At 37.1% G+C, this 16,779-nt stretch overlaps 1 protein-coding gene across 2 annotated transcripts; it reads right to left on the reverse strand.

Moving 5' to 3' along the window:
- Nucleotides 1-1,381: 1,381 nt before the first annotated feature.
- Nucleotides 1,382-14,072, reverse strand: LOC111324188 (dolichyl-diphosphooligosaccharide--protein glycosyltransferase 48 kDa subunit). Of its 2 annotated transcripts, XM_088731321.1 has the most exons (13): nucleotides 13,883-14,072; nucleotides 12,618-12,728; nucleotides 11,826-11,912; nucleotides 11,606-11,709; nucleotides 9,300-9,394; nucleotides 8,823-8,916; nucleotides 8,026-8,129; nucleotides 5,128-5,172; nucleotides 4,695-4,842; nucleotides 3,206-3,329; nucleotides 2,806-2,912; nucleotides 2,022-2,201; nucleotides 1,382-1,616 (listed from the first exon to the last, which is right to left on the reverse strand). In XM_088731321.1, exons 1-12 carry the CDS (start codon nucleotides 14,046-14,048, stop codon nucleotides 2,034-2,036), a joined length of 1,353 nt encoding a protein of 450 aa, XP_088587447.1. In that variant the 5' UTR covers nucleotides 14,049-14,072; the 3' UTR covers nucleotides 1,382-1,616; nucleotides 2,022-2,033. The 2 variants fall into 2 exon arrangements, with proteins under 2 accessions (XP_088587447.1, XP_022783410.2); XM_022927675.2 differs by lacking the exon at nucleotides 2,022-2,201.
- Nucleotides 14,073-16,779: the final 2,707 nt, after the last annotated feature.

Below are 16,779 nucleotides of genomic sequence, written 5' to 3' on the forward strand. Positions count from 1 at the left end.
CTCCATTCCTGTGTAATTTTCAACACTTTTCGGTACCAATCAACTCATTTTATGGTAACAAAGACAATAAACTTGCGGGGAATTCCAAATTACCCACAACAAAGTTATTTGCGTGCGAAATTAGTGTTACATGGATACGTTTCGCAGGTAGAAAGAATTGATATTTCGTTCAGGCACAGGTTGATTATTTTACAGTTTTATTTATCCTTATAAATGATGGATCGCGATACAAAACTAATTGCGATTTTGAGACGGCAATACCACATTGTATTGATGGCTAGTTGGGAGAAAGTATATCGTACTGGGCGGAGTCGCTAAGCGACAGAGCCCAATACGAAATATATTTTCTCCCAACTAGCCGTCAATATAATATGGTATTGCTGTCAAAATCACAATTAGTTCATAGTATTGTGGTTATGTTGCTGTTGTTAAGTTTCCATGTCTGCATACCTACGTTGTTTGCCTATTGAAAATCAACGTCATATCACTATTTTGTTATGCCCTTACGTGGCAGTAGTGTGAGCCATGGTTATGTCCTTGCACTGACCTGATTGTGATGCCATTATGTTATGTCTGCTTGTTTACACTACAAATGAAATGATGCAATGACCTTCCTTCACCATTGGATTTCTGATCTGTCAAAATTTCAGTAATGTGAACTAGATTGCTGTTTACAACTGTACAAGTTTCCACTTCAGTTTGAGAAATTGCCTGATGATGAAAGCCAGCATTGTGCACATTGATATTTTGTTGACTGTTTGAAAACTGAAAAAAATTGTGATTGCACAACAAATTCTCCAGGTAATTACCATAGGAAATTTATTGAGCTCAGTAAGGAGTATTGATGTGCAGGTGTAAAGAGTTTTAAGTGTGCCTTTAAATAACAAAAACTCTCTTTGTCAGTCAGCAACATTTTGATGGCTTGAGAAAGTTTCTTTTTCAGACATGGGTAATACTCCTTTTTTACCCTACTCTTTTCTTGTGCTTCTACATTTCATAGTGAAAATCCTGACAATATGACCTATCTTCATGGACAAATAAAAATTGAAGTCATTAATAAAACAACATTTATGACTCAACAAGTCAGATATTGAACTACAAATGTAGGTTTCTTTTCAAGTCAGTTTGTCTGAAACTCTGTCGCTGTCTTGGACAATGGTCCAGAGAGAACAGGAAAAATATGTACTCTCTTTGTATTTTTGTATGAAAAAAGAATAATTGCAGAAATTCAACCCCCTGAGAATTTGGAAGAGAGATTTTCACAAAGCTCTCCTTAACCTGGAGTTAAGGAGAAATTTCCCACCATGCAAGAGGAAAGGGGGGTGGGGATATGAACATGTTCGTGACCAGCTAAAGGATTATTTATGAGTTCTATAGCATGTAACAAGTTACACATTTTATTGATTTAAAAAAGCAAAATTCTACAAATGGTGTTAAATCCAAGCTTTGAGAGAGCCTGGTTATTCCACCTTGCTCTTTACTTCATCTCGATGATGTAGGAATACCAGGCTAAAGATGAACAAGCCCAAAATCATAGAAAAAGAACTGGCATAGTAGGGGTAGGCAGATGGAATGAACCGCTCATACTGCGTGTGCTCTCTGGGACGTACAGAGACCTGAAAAGAGTCCAGAGCAACTTGAAATTAATCTTTCACAAGAAATATTGTTTATTACAAGAGCTAGCCTTCACAGGCAGGTCACCTATCATAGTAGTTAAGGAAGGTTGGACCCAGGAATGTGTCTCTGTGTTAATAAAGAGAAACAATTTGGCACACTGTCCAGTACATGTAAGACATTTAGCAATCAACTTAAAGGAAAATACCATTTCTGCCCCAGACATGATATGACAAAGGGTCTTATTATAACCCATGGATGTTGGTCTGTTAACCCTTTAACTCCCAAGATCTGATTATGAATTCTCTCCTCTAGCTGATACACATTTCCTTGTAAATTGGTTATGAGAATTTGGTGTTCAATCAAGGTAACAACTTCTACCTGATAAGTTTGTGGATTCTCATTACCTGTTTGCTGGATCATGTATGGATATTATAGAGAGAAGTTACATGTTGATCACTTCTGGGAGCCAAAGGGTTAATGGCAGTTGTCTTAGGTTTTAACACCCTCAACTGGTGCTTAGAATTGCAAGGAATTGGGATACAACAATACAAATGCTGGGTTCTTCCAGAAATATCCTTGTCTCTCTGTAAAAATATTTCAGTGCAGAAAAAAAAGGAACAATCAGTGCTCAACACTTACAGTAGCCTGCTAGCCACAGACTAGTAGTAATTCAGTTTTGGCCAGTGGTTTTTGATTTTCACCAGCTAGTTTGGCTGGTAAACAAACTGAAATATTTGTAACATCTAAAGATTTGTAACATCTAAGATTTTGCATAACCACTTGGCTAGTAAGTTGAAAAGTTAGTGTCGAGCCCTGAACATTAAGTACAATCACTCCTTTCTGTATTGTTGCAAACACGAGGATAGCAACATGCTGAGATGGGAAGAATTGAACACTCATGAAAATGGTATTTCTCAAACTGATTCCAACTGAAAGCTTGCAATTGAAATAAGCAAATCTAAGTTAAAAATGTGCCATGACTAAAGTTTATGTGCCCAAATAACTTTATTCTCAAGAATGCAGAATGATGATCATGAAGACTGCCTCTTACAAAGATGTAGGAGATTTGAAAATTTTATTCATTTGACTACATGTAATAAGATTTTTTTCAACAGTGTTGTGTACCAAAATGGTACAAATCAACCACTCAAATATAACTGAAAGAACCCAAAAATTACACATTAGTACCTGAGTTTTGCTGTGGAGGTAAGTGTAACCCACACGGCTGTATTCCACCTTAAACTGGAACACCCCATACACATCAGGAAGTTTGAACTTTGCAACAAAGAGGCCATCTGTAACCATAAAAAAACATCATGGCTGAAGTTAAAAAAAAAAAAAAAAAAACTGCATATATCCTTGTACTCTGTATGTTGATTGATACTATAACAGTAGTGTAGTTAAATTATTTTGCTTCCCCATTTTTAACCTGCTGTGTTACTTCAGAGAAAGCATTGGAGTAAAACACTAGGTCCTTAATAGATATCTCACCATACACCATGGTGCTCTATAAAGCTGCAATGAACTCTTCCAAATACAAACAGGCCTTTGTGATGATAAACAATATTTAAACTTTTGATAAGAATACCATTTGACTTGTTGAGTGTTGTTCTCACAAATGGGTCGATCCTGAAGAACTCCAACTGCACATCAGTTCCCTGGAATGATTCCCACTTTCCGTCAACCAGCTCCTCAATTCTGATGCTGTAAACCTGGAGAGATACAAAACATGTCAGAAAAAGTTTTTTGGCTTGAAAAAAAGTTGTTATTTCTTTTAATCAAAACAAAAAAAACACACACACACACACATGTGATTTCTCTGTCAAAGCTATGCTCTAAGAAAAATTGAAGGGAGCCCACTGCTCCAAAACTGTGAAATCCAGGGTGCTCAGCATATGCTTTTTATGAAAAAACTAAGATTCCTGAGTCGCCCAAGAGTAAAGTAAGGTGCCAGGGGCCAACGGGCACTGTTAGACCACAGCCCTGTCTATCCAGACATTATCCACAAAAGAGGTAATGAGAATACTCAAATTTATCAGGAAGAAGTTGTTATCTTGATCTAACACCAATCTCTTGTGGCTAACTTACAAGGAAAAGTGTAACAGCTAGAGGTGAGAATTAACAATCAGATCTTAGGATTTAAAGGGTTAAAGCCTAGTAAGTTAAACTATGAGCTTCACACTCTTTTCAGAGCCTATAATAAATAAATAAATCAATCAATAAATAAAAAACATTTAAAGCATCTTTGGGTATGACATCCTGATGAAATTTTCAATGACAAAAACAAGACAATTAGCCTTAGAAAAACTGTGCATCTATGTTGCAAACTGACAACAAAAAGATTATTGTGGAACCAATCTTTATTCCCTGAGTTGTCAGATGGTTTCTTAGAATGGCTGAAGCCTGGATTTCCATCCAATATTTAACCCAGAACTCCAAAGAGTCATTAAAATGTAACTCCTTCCCATGATCCGGAGTGCGCTCGATTCCGGATTGAGCCCCGGCCGGGACATTGTGTTGTGTTCTTAGGCAAGACACTTTACTCTCACAGTTCCTCTCTTCACCCAGATGTTTAAATGGGTACCGGCAATTTAATGCTGGGGGATAACCCTGCGATGGACTGGCATCCCATCCAGGGGAGAGTAGAAATACTCCTAGTTGCTTCAAACTTGTTAAGTAGAAGTTATCTTGATACAACACCAAATTATTGTTAATAATTAGCAAGGAAAAGTGTAGCAGCTAAAGGGGAGAATCATCAATCAGGCTTTGGAAATTAGTGTGTTAAGCTCAATGATACTGCCCAACAAAAATTTTCAAACTCCACTTTACAATTTGCAGACTTCACTTCAAAGGAGCTCAAGAACCTGTCCAAGCCACATCCATTGTACAAAGTACCAGTGTTTTCCAGAAGATTTTTAGCAGCCAACCATAAAAAAGATAGCACTGAAAAAAATGTACATTTCTTTTTTGGATCAAGACAAGTATTTTACTGCTTATTAACTGGCCAAAATGACAGCTGCGAGTCATTTATGGGAACACTGCAATACAATATTAGAAATAAAAAGAGAACTAATTACCACATCCTCTTCAATGGTGTATGCAGCCGGAGGTGATGCCTCTCCCGCACGATGATGTTTCACTTCTCCCACACGAAGCACACCATTCTCCTTGAAAACCCATTCACTCAGAGCAATGGCCAGTTCTTGGTTTCCAGATTTAGCATACCTGTCATAAAAAAAATAATAATTCAATCAGAAAACACATGGAAATTATTGACTGAATGGGAAAGGGAAGTACTTGTAGCAAAAACACATGTAATAAAAAAGGATATGACAATGAAAACATTTATCCAGTAGTGTTGGACAATTGCATCTTTACCTAGACTCAACTTGAGTCAAAATCATATGACACGTTTATGCCAAATTTTCAATCATAAAATAGAACAAATGATTGGGTTCCATGAAATAAAGACTATGTTGAAAAGTGAAATGAAATAACAAAGTCACATACTGTTTGGAACCAGCTTTGGCACTCTGCACAGGCTTGTTGAAATATCTAAGGAAAAATTAAAAATAAATTGAATAAATGTGTCAGTGTTCCTTAGTGCTTCATACCCAGTTTTACTGTTCCAAACAATTGTGAAGGCAGTGTCGCCAAGTGGTCAGCATGTCAGAACTGCGATCCACTGCTCCCGGGTTTGAGTCCCGCCCTGACCACTACCTGGGTTTGTTTCACGGTAGCTTCGAGTTCAAATCCTCGGCCATGCTTGTAAATAGCCAACTGGTTTGCCTTTGTCCGGTTGGGATTCTTAATAATGTTATGTTCAATTTGAATTTGTTTCAGTTCTTATGGAGCTTAAGCAACCACGACGACGAACGAAGGACGACGACCGGAAGTAGCAAGAACGTCACTGCGCAAGCGCAAACCAAGAATTCCGTCGTCGTCTTGTCATGGACGACTTGAGAAGGGCCTGTTTCACGTCATCGTGAACTTTTAAACTTCAAAGCAGTTTTTCTCATCAAAAGGTGCGGGTTTATTGTCAGCTTTTAGACAGTCTATGGCCGGTTGGAGTTTGTATTTGCTTTTTCGTTTGATTTAAACCACCCTGTTCAGTTTTCTAAACAAATAAAATTCGAAAACCCACCAACTCATATTCCTTCCTCTGTGCAACAGATGTCAAGTCAAGCGATGAAAGCGACCACGTAAGGTTTAAATTTATTTGAGTATATTTTATGAAAGAGTGCTGTTTATCATTGTTATTGAATGAAAAGTTTTAAATGGCAGTGTAATACACCTCTGCGTGCGGTCAAAAGCTGTGTATGGAGCTGCCGGATTATTGCTACTTAAAAATTTTGCGTGTTGCTGTTCTTCAATCGAGATGCTTTAAACAACAAAGAATTCTTCAGATCGGTGCGTTAACATGAGCTCCAATACCCGTCAGGTTTTCCAAATCTATTTTTAAAATGTCTGATATAGATTTACAGCCATAAGAATTATTCCGACAAAATCACACTGGAAAAAATAGTATTCTTGGGTGAAGCGCGACAACTGCTATCTGTGCCGATCGCTAGCTAGCATTGATTAAATTGACAGACTTACGTCGTTTACTCGCCAAAGGAAGGAGCATCAAAGGTAGAACATATCAGGCTAAAGCATGTTGAAAATCAGACAAACTTTGTGCAAAATAGGTTTGTTTATATCAGCAACACTTAGAACTGAATTTAAATCTCAAACAACTTGCGTAAAATTTAATATTTTAATTTTTTGTGATGAGTAAATTATTGTAAATAAAGCTAAAGCTTGATAATTCCTTGGACTGTTGATGTTCAAGAATTGAATAAGCTACTCTCGAACTTTCTATATATATGTGGAAATTTGGTCCATGAGTGAGAAGAAGAAGGTTTTGGACGTCTATGAACGATGTCATTTCTTAAACTGACGAAGCGAGAATAAACAAGATTTCAGACGTCGTCGTCCTTGAGTAACTTCACTGCTTAAGTTTCATTTTCCTGCTAAAAACGACGTCCTCGTTCCAGACCCTCCACAATTACTTGACGTCGTCGTTGTCCCTTTCGTCATGGTTGCTTAAGTTCCCTATTTCTCTGTGGAGAACCTGTAAACTAGCTTCAGCTAAGTGTTTCTTCCACGTTAAATAAAGATTATTATTATTAATCCTTTGACCTCTACATGCGACTAGCATCTAATTTCTCCTTACAAAATCACCCCTGAATCACACATTAAGGTCAGGAGAATAAAGGAAATGATCACCAACTAAACAAGCTCTTGATTGTTAAACAAATTCTCCATGTCTGTACCCAAGGAAATGTATAGAGAACAGTATGGAGAATACACATGTTGATGTTAAGGTGTAAAGGGTGAACACATCTTATAATTGATGTACATGTTTATTATTATGGATCCAACCAAAGTTCCAAAATTCTTATGGAATTCAAATCTACATGATCTATAATAATGATAATAACAATAATGATAATATATTGAAATAATAATAATAATAATAATAATAATAATGATGATGATGATAATAATAAGAATAACTTAATAATAATAATTTTGAAAGTAGCAAAGCTAACGATTGAACACTCCCAGAAATGGGTTATTTCACAGAACTGTGAAATTGTAATTAAAAGAGATTTTCATGTGTGCAACTATGTAAATGCATGAATAAATCGATATTATAGTTGAAAGAACAGATTTCAGCTCTATGTACCTAGCCTCTTATGTATGTAAACAACGAGAAATTTTAGTACATTTATCTCATTCAAGAGTGTAATTTTGTTACTTTTCATTATTTTAGATTTTTAAAAACTTACAATGTGTACACATATATATTTATATCCTTGTCCACATTGACTAAGCTGTGCCCACTATGATGTTGGTAGATAGAATGAATTACTTTACTAATAAAGTTTACCATAATAATTATTACTGACAGTAATACTGACAATAATAATATTAAAATGATAATAAAAATCATTATGAAAGAAAATTAATGGTTTGAACTGAGAAGCTCTATATAACTTGCAGACATTAGTCCAACAGCACAATTTATGATTTTGTTTAAATTTTTGCTTATGTATGACAAAAAAATAAGAAGGGCATGCCCATTTCTCAATGGGTTTTACAGCTCAGCTGGGTATAGCACTGTTATGTCAAAGCAGGTTTACCTAATTTTTACACTAGAACGTTAAAAGCTATGTACACGGAGTCTCCATAGTACAAAAATAGTATATGTATCAAATCTTTCCTCTCCAACATAAATACACATGCATGTCTTTTCATTCATTTCTTTTGGTGTATAATTTCAAAAACCAAAGCATTCTTTACAATTTTATAAAACCATAGAGAAAAGTCACAAAATATTTAACAGTAACCATGGTAACATACTCATCACTGAAGAAATCCAGTGATCCTGAGAACACAACCCTGGCATTGTTCCTGGCTTGAAGACCAGCAATCAACAAAGTACTCTTACCAACAGCATGTGGATACTGAAAATATAAAAATGTCATTGAGATGATCAGGACACCTTAGATAGAAGGTAACTGATTTAAAAACAATTTCAACACATCTTTGTATACCCTTTCTCAAAAATAACAAGATCTTCAAGTGTACGTCCACATTTACTCGGGTTGTCCAATTTAACAAGTACCGTTAAGGTAATTTTTTTTCCTTGCCTGAAAGGAAATTAACACACAAACCAAGTGGACTGCAGTGGCAAAGCTCATCTGTTTCTGCAACATGACTGTACTATGACTGATACTGATCCCTATAAATTGAAAACTACTGCATTTCAGCTTACTCTCAAGTATTTCCTAAGAATTTGCCAAAAGTTCACCAGTACCCATGAATACTCTTACAAGGAATCTGTGAGGTACTGTGTGACTTTCCCAAGAACATAAAAGTGCCTCAGTTAGGGTTAGAAGACTGTAATAAAGTGAGTAAGTTTTTAAAGAAACTTTGCTGCTGTGTCAGTGGGGTAACAAGGTAATTTGGTTGTATCAACTAAGTTGAAATTGTGAATTGGCCATTGTAAAGAGTTAAAAAGCTGATGTTTCAAGCATTAGCCTTTTGTCCTTCACTCTGATGAAGGGCTAACTCTCGAAATATCAGCTTTTTAACTCTCTACGAGGGTCAATTTACAATTTCAACTTAGTTGCTATAACCAAATCAGAAGACTGTACCTCAGATATTTTGACATCTGGGTAGTATGAATAAGCTGTAGAAGATGCTGTCAAGACCTCCATTACAAGGGGATTGTCAGGATCAGCAGTCATTCTGTCATGTTAAAAAACAAAGTGAAGTTTGTCTACTGCACTAACATCTCAAAAAAAAAATTATCTCTACAAAATTTTTCTTTCAAACAATAAAATATACAAGAGGCTAAGGCATATCTGTAGGAGTTACAAAAAACTTAGATTTCTGTTTTCCTTAACTTTAACCCTTTAAATCCCAGAAGTGATTGACATGTAACTTTTCCCTATAACATTCATACACTATCCAGCAAACAGGAAGTGAGAATACTCAAACCTATTAAATAGGTAGAAGTAGATATCTTGATCTAACACAAATTCTTGTAACTAATTAACAAGGAAATTTACAGTGGCTAGAGAGGAGAATTCACAAGGAGATCTTGGGAGTTAAAGGATTACAAAACTTACCCAACTCCTTTAAATAACGAAGGGTTTGTGACTGGGTGTCCAGTGACAGTACTGGCCTTAATGACATTTGAAGGGTCAGCAACAATCAGAGTATGCTAGTGATGGGATTAGAAAAACAAAAAAAACTGTCACAAAGATGTTAAACTTCACATGATGTCCCCAAGCATTTTTTTGTTTCTACTAAGCTAAGGAACACCTTTCATGCTTGTTGCAGGCCAAGCAAAAGTCTATTCATATAGCTATTTCCCTTGTTTTCTCTGTCTTATCGTCATCCAATCAACCTGGAATTGCTTGTCTGACTGTTTGATCCCAAAAAGGGACTAGTGTCTTATTTCTCCTTTAAATATCACCCCTGAAGGTCAAGAGGATGAAGGAAATGAGTTATTTCCAATGCTAAAATATTAAAAAACAGACACCAGATGTTTTTGATGTTAAGTTGTAATCAGGGTAAAATAAAGAAAATGATCACAAACTTAAGAAGCTCTCGATTGTTAAACAAATTCTCCTTGTCAACAGCTCAGGAAATGTATAGAGAACAGCACGAAGAATATGCAAACTGACGTAAAGGGTTGAATGGAAAAGGGACAGGCAAAGGAGACAAACTTATGGATAAAAACACTTGTGAGAAAAGTAAACCAAAGAGGTAGAGTACAAGTGAAACTTCAGTTGCCTGTTTTTTTTTTTCTACCCAAAGAGAGATTTGTGACTTGCTTTTCAATACACTAAGTTGATCTTCAAAAGTAAGTCAACCCTGTGTTTAAAGACTCCACAGCTATATTAACTTTACATTTCTATTCCAGTCTGACCAATCAAAGATCACAAAAATAGTTTAGAAAATAAGAGGATGACTGACCAATTATTTATCTTATTTCTCCTCACAGTATTAACAACTAAAGAAACAGAGTTCCCATTAGTTTTGATAGTTTAACTCATCGGCACTGATGAGCTTGGAGGAAGGTGCCATAGCACTGTGGCAGTCGCGCTGACTACCCACAGCAGGGAGGTTACCATGGTGACACAACCTTGGTCCACCCCCCTGGCACCCGTCACACTGACAAGTCAGTGGAATTGTTTTATACTTATCTGCTCTTGGCCCGCCATAGAGGAGGGAGGGTGGGAGCACAAGAGGCGGCTCACGTTAGAATCCGCGACGATCTCAAAACGTACTGAAAACCTTGTGACCCTGCAATTGCAAAGGCGGTGCCCCACAGCATGTCCTCTGCTGACCATCAGGCCTTGATTTTAACCTTGCCTAAATTTCATTTAGCCTCATTTAAGGGTCCTTGGGACCTCCAGTTCCAAAAAGTTGGGGGTCCTTTTAGCTTTTTAGGGGTTCCCCGCTTTTTACTAAAATTTAATTTTATAGTTTCTAACAGAGGGGCAAAAGCCAAGACTATTAATTAACAGAGCTTTAATTTTGGAATAAAGTGTGCTCATGTTTCTTATCACCAACCATTTGTTTATCGGTCGAATCATATTTTAACCATTGAAACTCCTCCAACCATTTAGGACAAAATTTGCGTTTCTTCACTTGGGTATCATCCCCCACCTCTGTATCACTTCCAGGTTTCCCCTTTCGAATATTGAATATATTGAATAAGCCCTTCTGAGTAGACATGCTCTTGACCATGACAAAGTGGCGGGTCAAAGGACATGCCCTGATGATTGCAGTAATTCTTGGGTAGGGACCGCCAGACCCAGTCTCCTAACTAGTCGGAACTTTTTTCCTGCATCCTGAGGACGCACATTGGCAAAAACTGTACATCCCTTTCATTTTTTTGTGCGTATAAGATGCACACCTGTGCGTTAACGGGAACTCTGAAGAAGTTCTTGATTGTCAAACAAATTCTCCTAGTCAGTAAAGCTGGAAAGTTGTAGAGCACAGTCTAGAGAATATCCAGACTGACATTGGGTGTAAATGGTTCAATAGTTAAGCAAGGTTCATATCCTTTTTCAGAAACAAATTTCAAGGAATTTTCCAGGACTTTTCCAGGCTCAGATTGATTTTTCCAGGACTCCAAATTTGACCTTTGACCCATTTATTCCCAAGATTTCAAAATCAATTTCCCTCCTTATGGTCAATACACATTTCTTATAAAGTAAATCCTAAAGACTTTATTGCTTGATTTAAGCACATTTCCAGGACTATCCAGACCCTGCAGTCTTTTTCCAGGACTTTCCAGTCCTAGAAAATGTCAAAATAAAATTCCACTGGTTTTCCGGGACCCATACCAACCCTGGTTTAGCGCAAGGCAATGAACTCAATATCCATTAAAAACTAACGACTTAAAAGGGAAATGAGATACCTGATCCAAGTCAGAAACATCATGGTTGATGTGATCAATAACAGAGGTTTTCTCTTCATCAAATTCCACTCCACATTCGCTTCCAAGCTCACGGATAGGATCACCTATGACAAGTAACACAAGGAATGAGATTGGTGTTCTCACACTTGTTCAGGGAATAAGATAGAAAAAAATTTCATGAAATGTGTAAACTAGTCGCAGAGGTGAAGAGCTCACTTACCAATTGCAGAATTTGTAGCAACAAGAACATTTCCTCCTCCATCAATAAAGTCAGTGATTGATCTGACATTAAGTGAACCACCAAATTCTAAATTGAATGATGAGGGAAGGTTAAGGTAAATTCCAGAGCGGAAAAATGTGTTTTAATTGCTCTATCTGAAAAAAATTAACCTATCATCCTAATGTATCAAGGACGCATTAGGGCATTAATGGTTAGTTGAGGATCCTAGATTTCTTTTCTACCAGTTCACTCTTTTATTACATCCATTTTGAAATCATTGGTGGTCCCTGTAACCTGATTGGCTTTAATTGGTGTGATTTATTCACGAATCGCACCATTTTTTGCTCTAAATCGCATCATTTTATGCTTGACTGAGTTTTTGACACATGATGTCAAAGTCTTTCTGTTTTTCATACAAAATAAGATGTAAAAGCGTTTTCCGTTCCGCTTTTTACTTAAAACCGGCTCAGTACTGCATCAATAAAATATTTGAATTGACCAAGTCCTGTATTTGGGCGATTTCAAAATGAATGTAGTAAAGTGGTAATTGAACCTCATGTTGTGCAATTTTGGTTTTATGTGCTTGTTTAATTTTGAAATCAAGCATATGATTTCAGCCCAAATTGCACTCCACTCAGTTCAATTACCATTGTTAATTAACCAGTTATTATGTCTTTTGTTCCTGTAATCATTATTATGATGTGAAACAACAGAAAATACATTAAATTGCAAATGTAAAGAAATAACTGTTAAGTGAGTATTGTTGTAGTCTATAATGAGAAGTAAACAAACCTTCTACAGAAGGTGAAAATATCACAAGATGCTGATATAGAAATTCTCCATATTTTACAAGAGAGAGGCTCGAGTCATCAGCTGAGCGGAACACCAGATCATATCCTCTTTCTGGAAAAAAAAATTAAAAATGCGAGTTTGAGTGTTGCACTGTGTTTTGGAAAAACACACAAATTTCAAAAGGTTCATCATGTTCCACATATGATACTAGGTTCCAGACCACTGAATAGCTGTGATGGGAGATAATTGTCAGTTTTCAGATTTAAGTGTCTACTGTATTCCAAGTCAGCATCACAAAATATGAATTCCATAAAATCAAGGTACATTAACATTACTTATTATCCAATTGTGCTTCATAGAGTACAAATAACAGGCGAGACAAGTACAAATAACACACAATGTTTGTACTCGAGAAATATCCGCGAAATTCGCCTGCACTGAAATAACAATTTGGCATGTTGGATAATAAATCTCTTATTAGACGTTTTGTTGTGTAGTGTCGCTGAGTATTTTTTCTCATTGTTTGTATTTTGAATTGCCCTACGGGCACGTCAAAATACGGCACAACTTGTAAAAATACTCAGTGATACTACAAGACAAAATGTGTACTAAGATATATTTCTCTTTACAGTATCATTCAACCATTTACACTTTAACATCAGTTGGCGTAATTTCTATACTGTTCTCCATGCTTATACTAAGGTGCTAACAAGGGGAATTTGTCTAACAATCAAGAGCTTCCTTCAATGGTGATCATTTTCTTTATTCTCATGACTTCAATGTGTGATTCAGGGGTAATATTGTATGGAGAAATTAGATGCTGGTCACTCTTTGGGGTCAAAGAGTTAATTAAAACATATTTTTGATTCATTGTTTTCAACTAACCACAACACAATAAAAACCCATATCCTGTAAATCAAAATTTTTCTTTCTTTCGATTCATTTCGAAATAATTACACTTGTACCTAGATAATTAAAGATTTCAAAATCAATTTTCGTGATGCTACTTTGTGCCTGGTGCATTCAGCTGATGCCTTTTTGCAATCCCGAAGCTGATTCAATTGATGCGTCTCAGAGAATGATTTCGCGAACAAATGTTAGATGTATTGATCTAAATTACACGCTAAAATGTTATTAAAAAAGTTAATACAACTCAGCATCCCCATAGTATACACTTCATCTTTTCGTGCTCTCTGCCCAAAATTTTAATCGTCTCCTAGTAAGTCTTTGTTAACCTCCAGCTTCCAAATGGAGTTTGTTCTTACCTTTCAAAGAGTTGAAAAAGATGGAATGTGTCTCTTTTGTGTTGGCGTTATCAAGAAGGACCAGTGTTTTTCCTCCTGCTTTGGTCAGATCAAAACAGGCAAGCAAAACAACCAAAGTAGAAATGAAAAATCCTACAGAACGACACGTGTCCCTCATAAGCGCCATGATGGAAGATGAGAAGGGAAGAAATTTGTATTAGCCTCGTTTTCACGAGTAGCACGTCGATAGTTTCCAGTTTCCTTTGCTCCGCAGTTAAGAAAAAAAAAACATTCCAAAGGAAAGTACATAAATTATCGAAGAAGCATGTAACACTCCTCTGAACTTGCTTGTCATTTTTTTTGGAAAAATGCTATCCCGAACTTCGTTTCTATTTTTTTAAGCGCTTGAATTTTCACTGATAGTCCCTTGCGCTACGCACACTTGGCAGTTAAGAAACACAGGAGATAGCAGACCAATACGAACTTTAATTTCAGATGAAGATATTGCCATTTTTAATTTTTCGGTAAATTTTGTATCATTCTCATCTTCGTACTCTCAATAAATCTTACTCGTTCATGTAAGCGTCAAAGCAAAGCAAGAGCTTGCTTGCATGTGCTCAGGCTTTGTAAATTTTTCCTTGTTACGGAAGACACTATATTTCAGTTACGTCTGTGAAGTTAGGCCTAGTTCAGACGCCGATCTTTTCATGAGCCGAACCTAATTCCTTGAATTAAGTACATGAAAATATCGGCGTCTGAATCAATTTGGAACGGCTATTTCAATTTGGAACGGCTCACCCATTCTTCCCGCCTGGCTTGGCCGAGAATTTCGCCTTTGGAACACCTTTGGAACGGCTTTGATTTAGACGCCGTACTTTTCATGTGCCGATCCTAATGCATAAACTATTATAATGTATTTTGCCAGTAATGTGACTAGTTTTACTGGAACTGTATTTGGAACGGCCAAAAATAACGGCGTCTGAATCAACAGGCGTACTTTTCGGCGTCTGAACCGGGCCTTACATCGCAAGAATGAGATATGCAAATGAGGCAACATAAGAAAAGGGAAGTACAAGGATTTTTCTTCCTTATAGTCACTATTTATCTTCAAGCTGTATTACTGAACTTATAAAAGAAATAATCATTTGTTTCGCATCTTTCATTTAAAACATGACCACTAAATTTCAATTGGTCCAAATTTTGCATCCAAAGTGCTATTTTAAAAATACCAGGAACTGACATAACGACCTAGAACCTAACACTAATTATCAAACAATATGATGTTCATGGAAAACACCCAAGGCAATTTCACGTCCGTAAGATAGAGACCCCTTACTTAGTTTGACTACATTGAGCACAGAACACAAACTGCGATCGCAGCTTCCGCTCACAAATGGCCTAAGGAAATTCTCCCAATTTTAGTTGATGAATTTCATCCCAGGTATTTTAATATACGGTACGTTTTTTTGAAAAACATAGTCCTTTCGCATTAGTGATCGCTTCCTGTGTTCGAGAAAACCTTACAGTTTTTTTTTATAGAAATAAAAAACAACGCTTTAGCTCTTGTTGAGGTCAGTTATAAGATTTTTTTAACTTCAATGATCTCTAATCAACTCATCAAAAAGTTAGGATTCTCTCAACAGGGAGTTCGAAATCCATCATAACAATTTCAGAGGTTTTACTCCCCAAGGTCAATTAGCCACTGTTATTATTTTCCATGCCGGTTTAGCACAAAGACAGAAAGATCGCGGGGAAAAAAAAAGAAGAAATTCACCTCTTGAAGGGAAGCGCTGCAGATGTAAGTAGAGCATGCCTTGTTGGCGGTATTGCTATGTTATTGTTGTTCGGTTTGACACAAACTTGCTTACAAGTCGCGCTTTTGAGCGCGTAGCGCGAGCCGAGCCGAGCGAGCGAGTCCTACCACACCAGAACAGAAAACCAAGCGAACGACTTTGAGAAAGTCTAGGTTTGACAGAGCGGCCAGAGTTAAAGCGGCATAAACCACAGAAAAGGAATCAATCGCTCCTCCCCATTGCCCCCACAACGAAAACGCCCGTTGGCAATTCGTCTGCCTTGGCGTTTATGGAAGCTTCGCGAGCGACGCAGGGTTTTGTAAACAAATCTAGGAAATAGTGAAGGCAAAATGGCTAATACAGTCCCTGTCATAAGTTTTGCTACTGCAGGGGACATTTTTTTTCCGTGTTTTGACGAGACTCCGTTGACTCCTTGAACAAGCCTAGTCATCAGTTATTCCTTTTCGTATGCCGCGCCGACTGCATAATTCATCGTAACTACAATATTGTTGATTCCTGCTGGTAAATTTCCTCATAAAATTGATTGCAGTTCATTGCATGAGTTACAATGTCACTCAGACAAACAACCCTTAGTTGGCCGTGTGCCTGAAGTTAGTGATCGTCTGTGAAATAACTGCTGCGTATACTTCGAGTCGCACCACATGCCGGCCTTGAAACCTCAAGTGGAACAAGTAAAGGAGAGCCACTGATTAACTTAGTTTCGATCGCAGTGGGAAGATTTTTCAGCGGGAGAAGTGAAAAAAGTCGCGACCCTACTTGAGAAGTGAGAAAAACACCCCTTTACAATTTGGTTTGAAAGAGGAAATTTCACAGAACATGGAAAAGGTTGGAAATCGACTGATAAAATCAAACGAATGCTGGATATCTCCTTCACTAACAACTGAAGTAACTGGAAAAACCCCTGCTAACATATCACAAGTTGCAAAAGCTCTCGCTAAAATTGGCGACGCCCTTACCAATAAATATTCGCAAAGGACCCCGGGTAAGAGCTGTAAGTCCAGTCTCCACTCATGAGTTCAAGTACTGGCGTCAAGTCTGGAAAGATTGGCACTCAGAAAGATTACATCACCGTTCTCTCTTGTTTCAGCGCACACATAGAGAAAA

Source organism: Stylophora pistillata, chromosome 8 (assembly GCF_964205215.1).
Source record: "Stylophora pistillata chromosome 8, jaStyPist1.2, whole genome shotgun sequence".
Taxonomy (NCBI): domain Eukaryota; kingdom Metazoa; phylum Cnidaria; class Anthozoa; order Scleractinia; family Pocilloporidae; genus Stylophora; species Stylophora pistillata.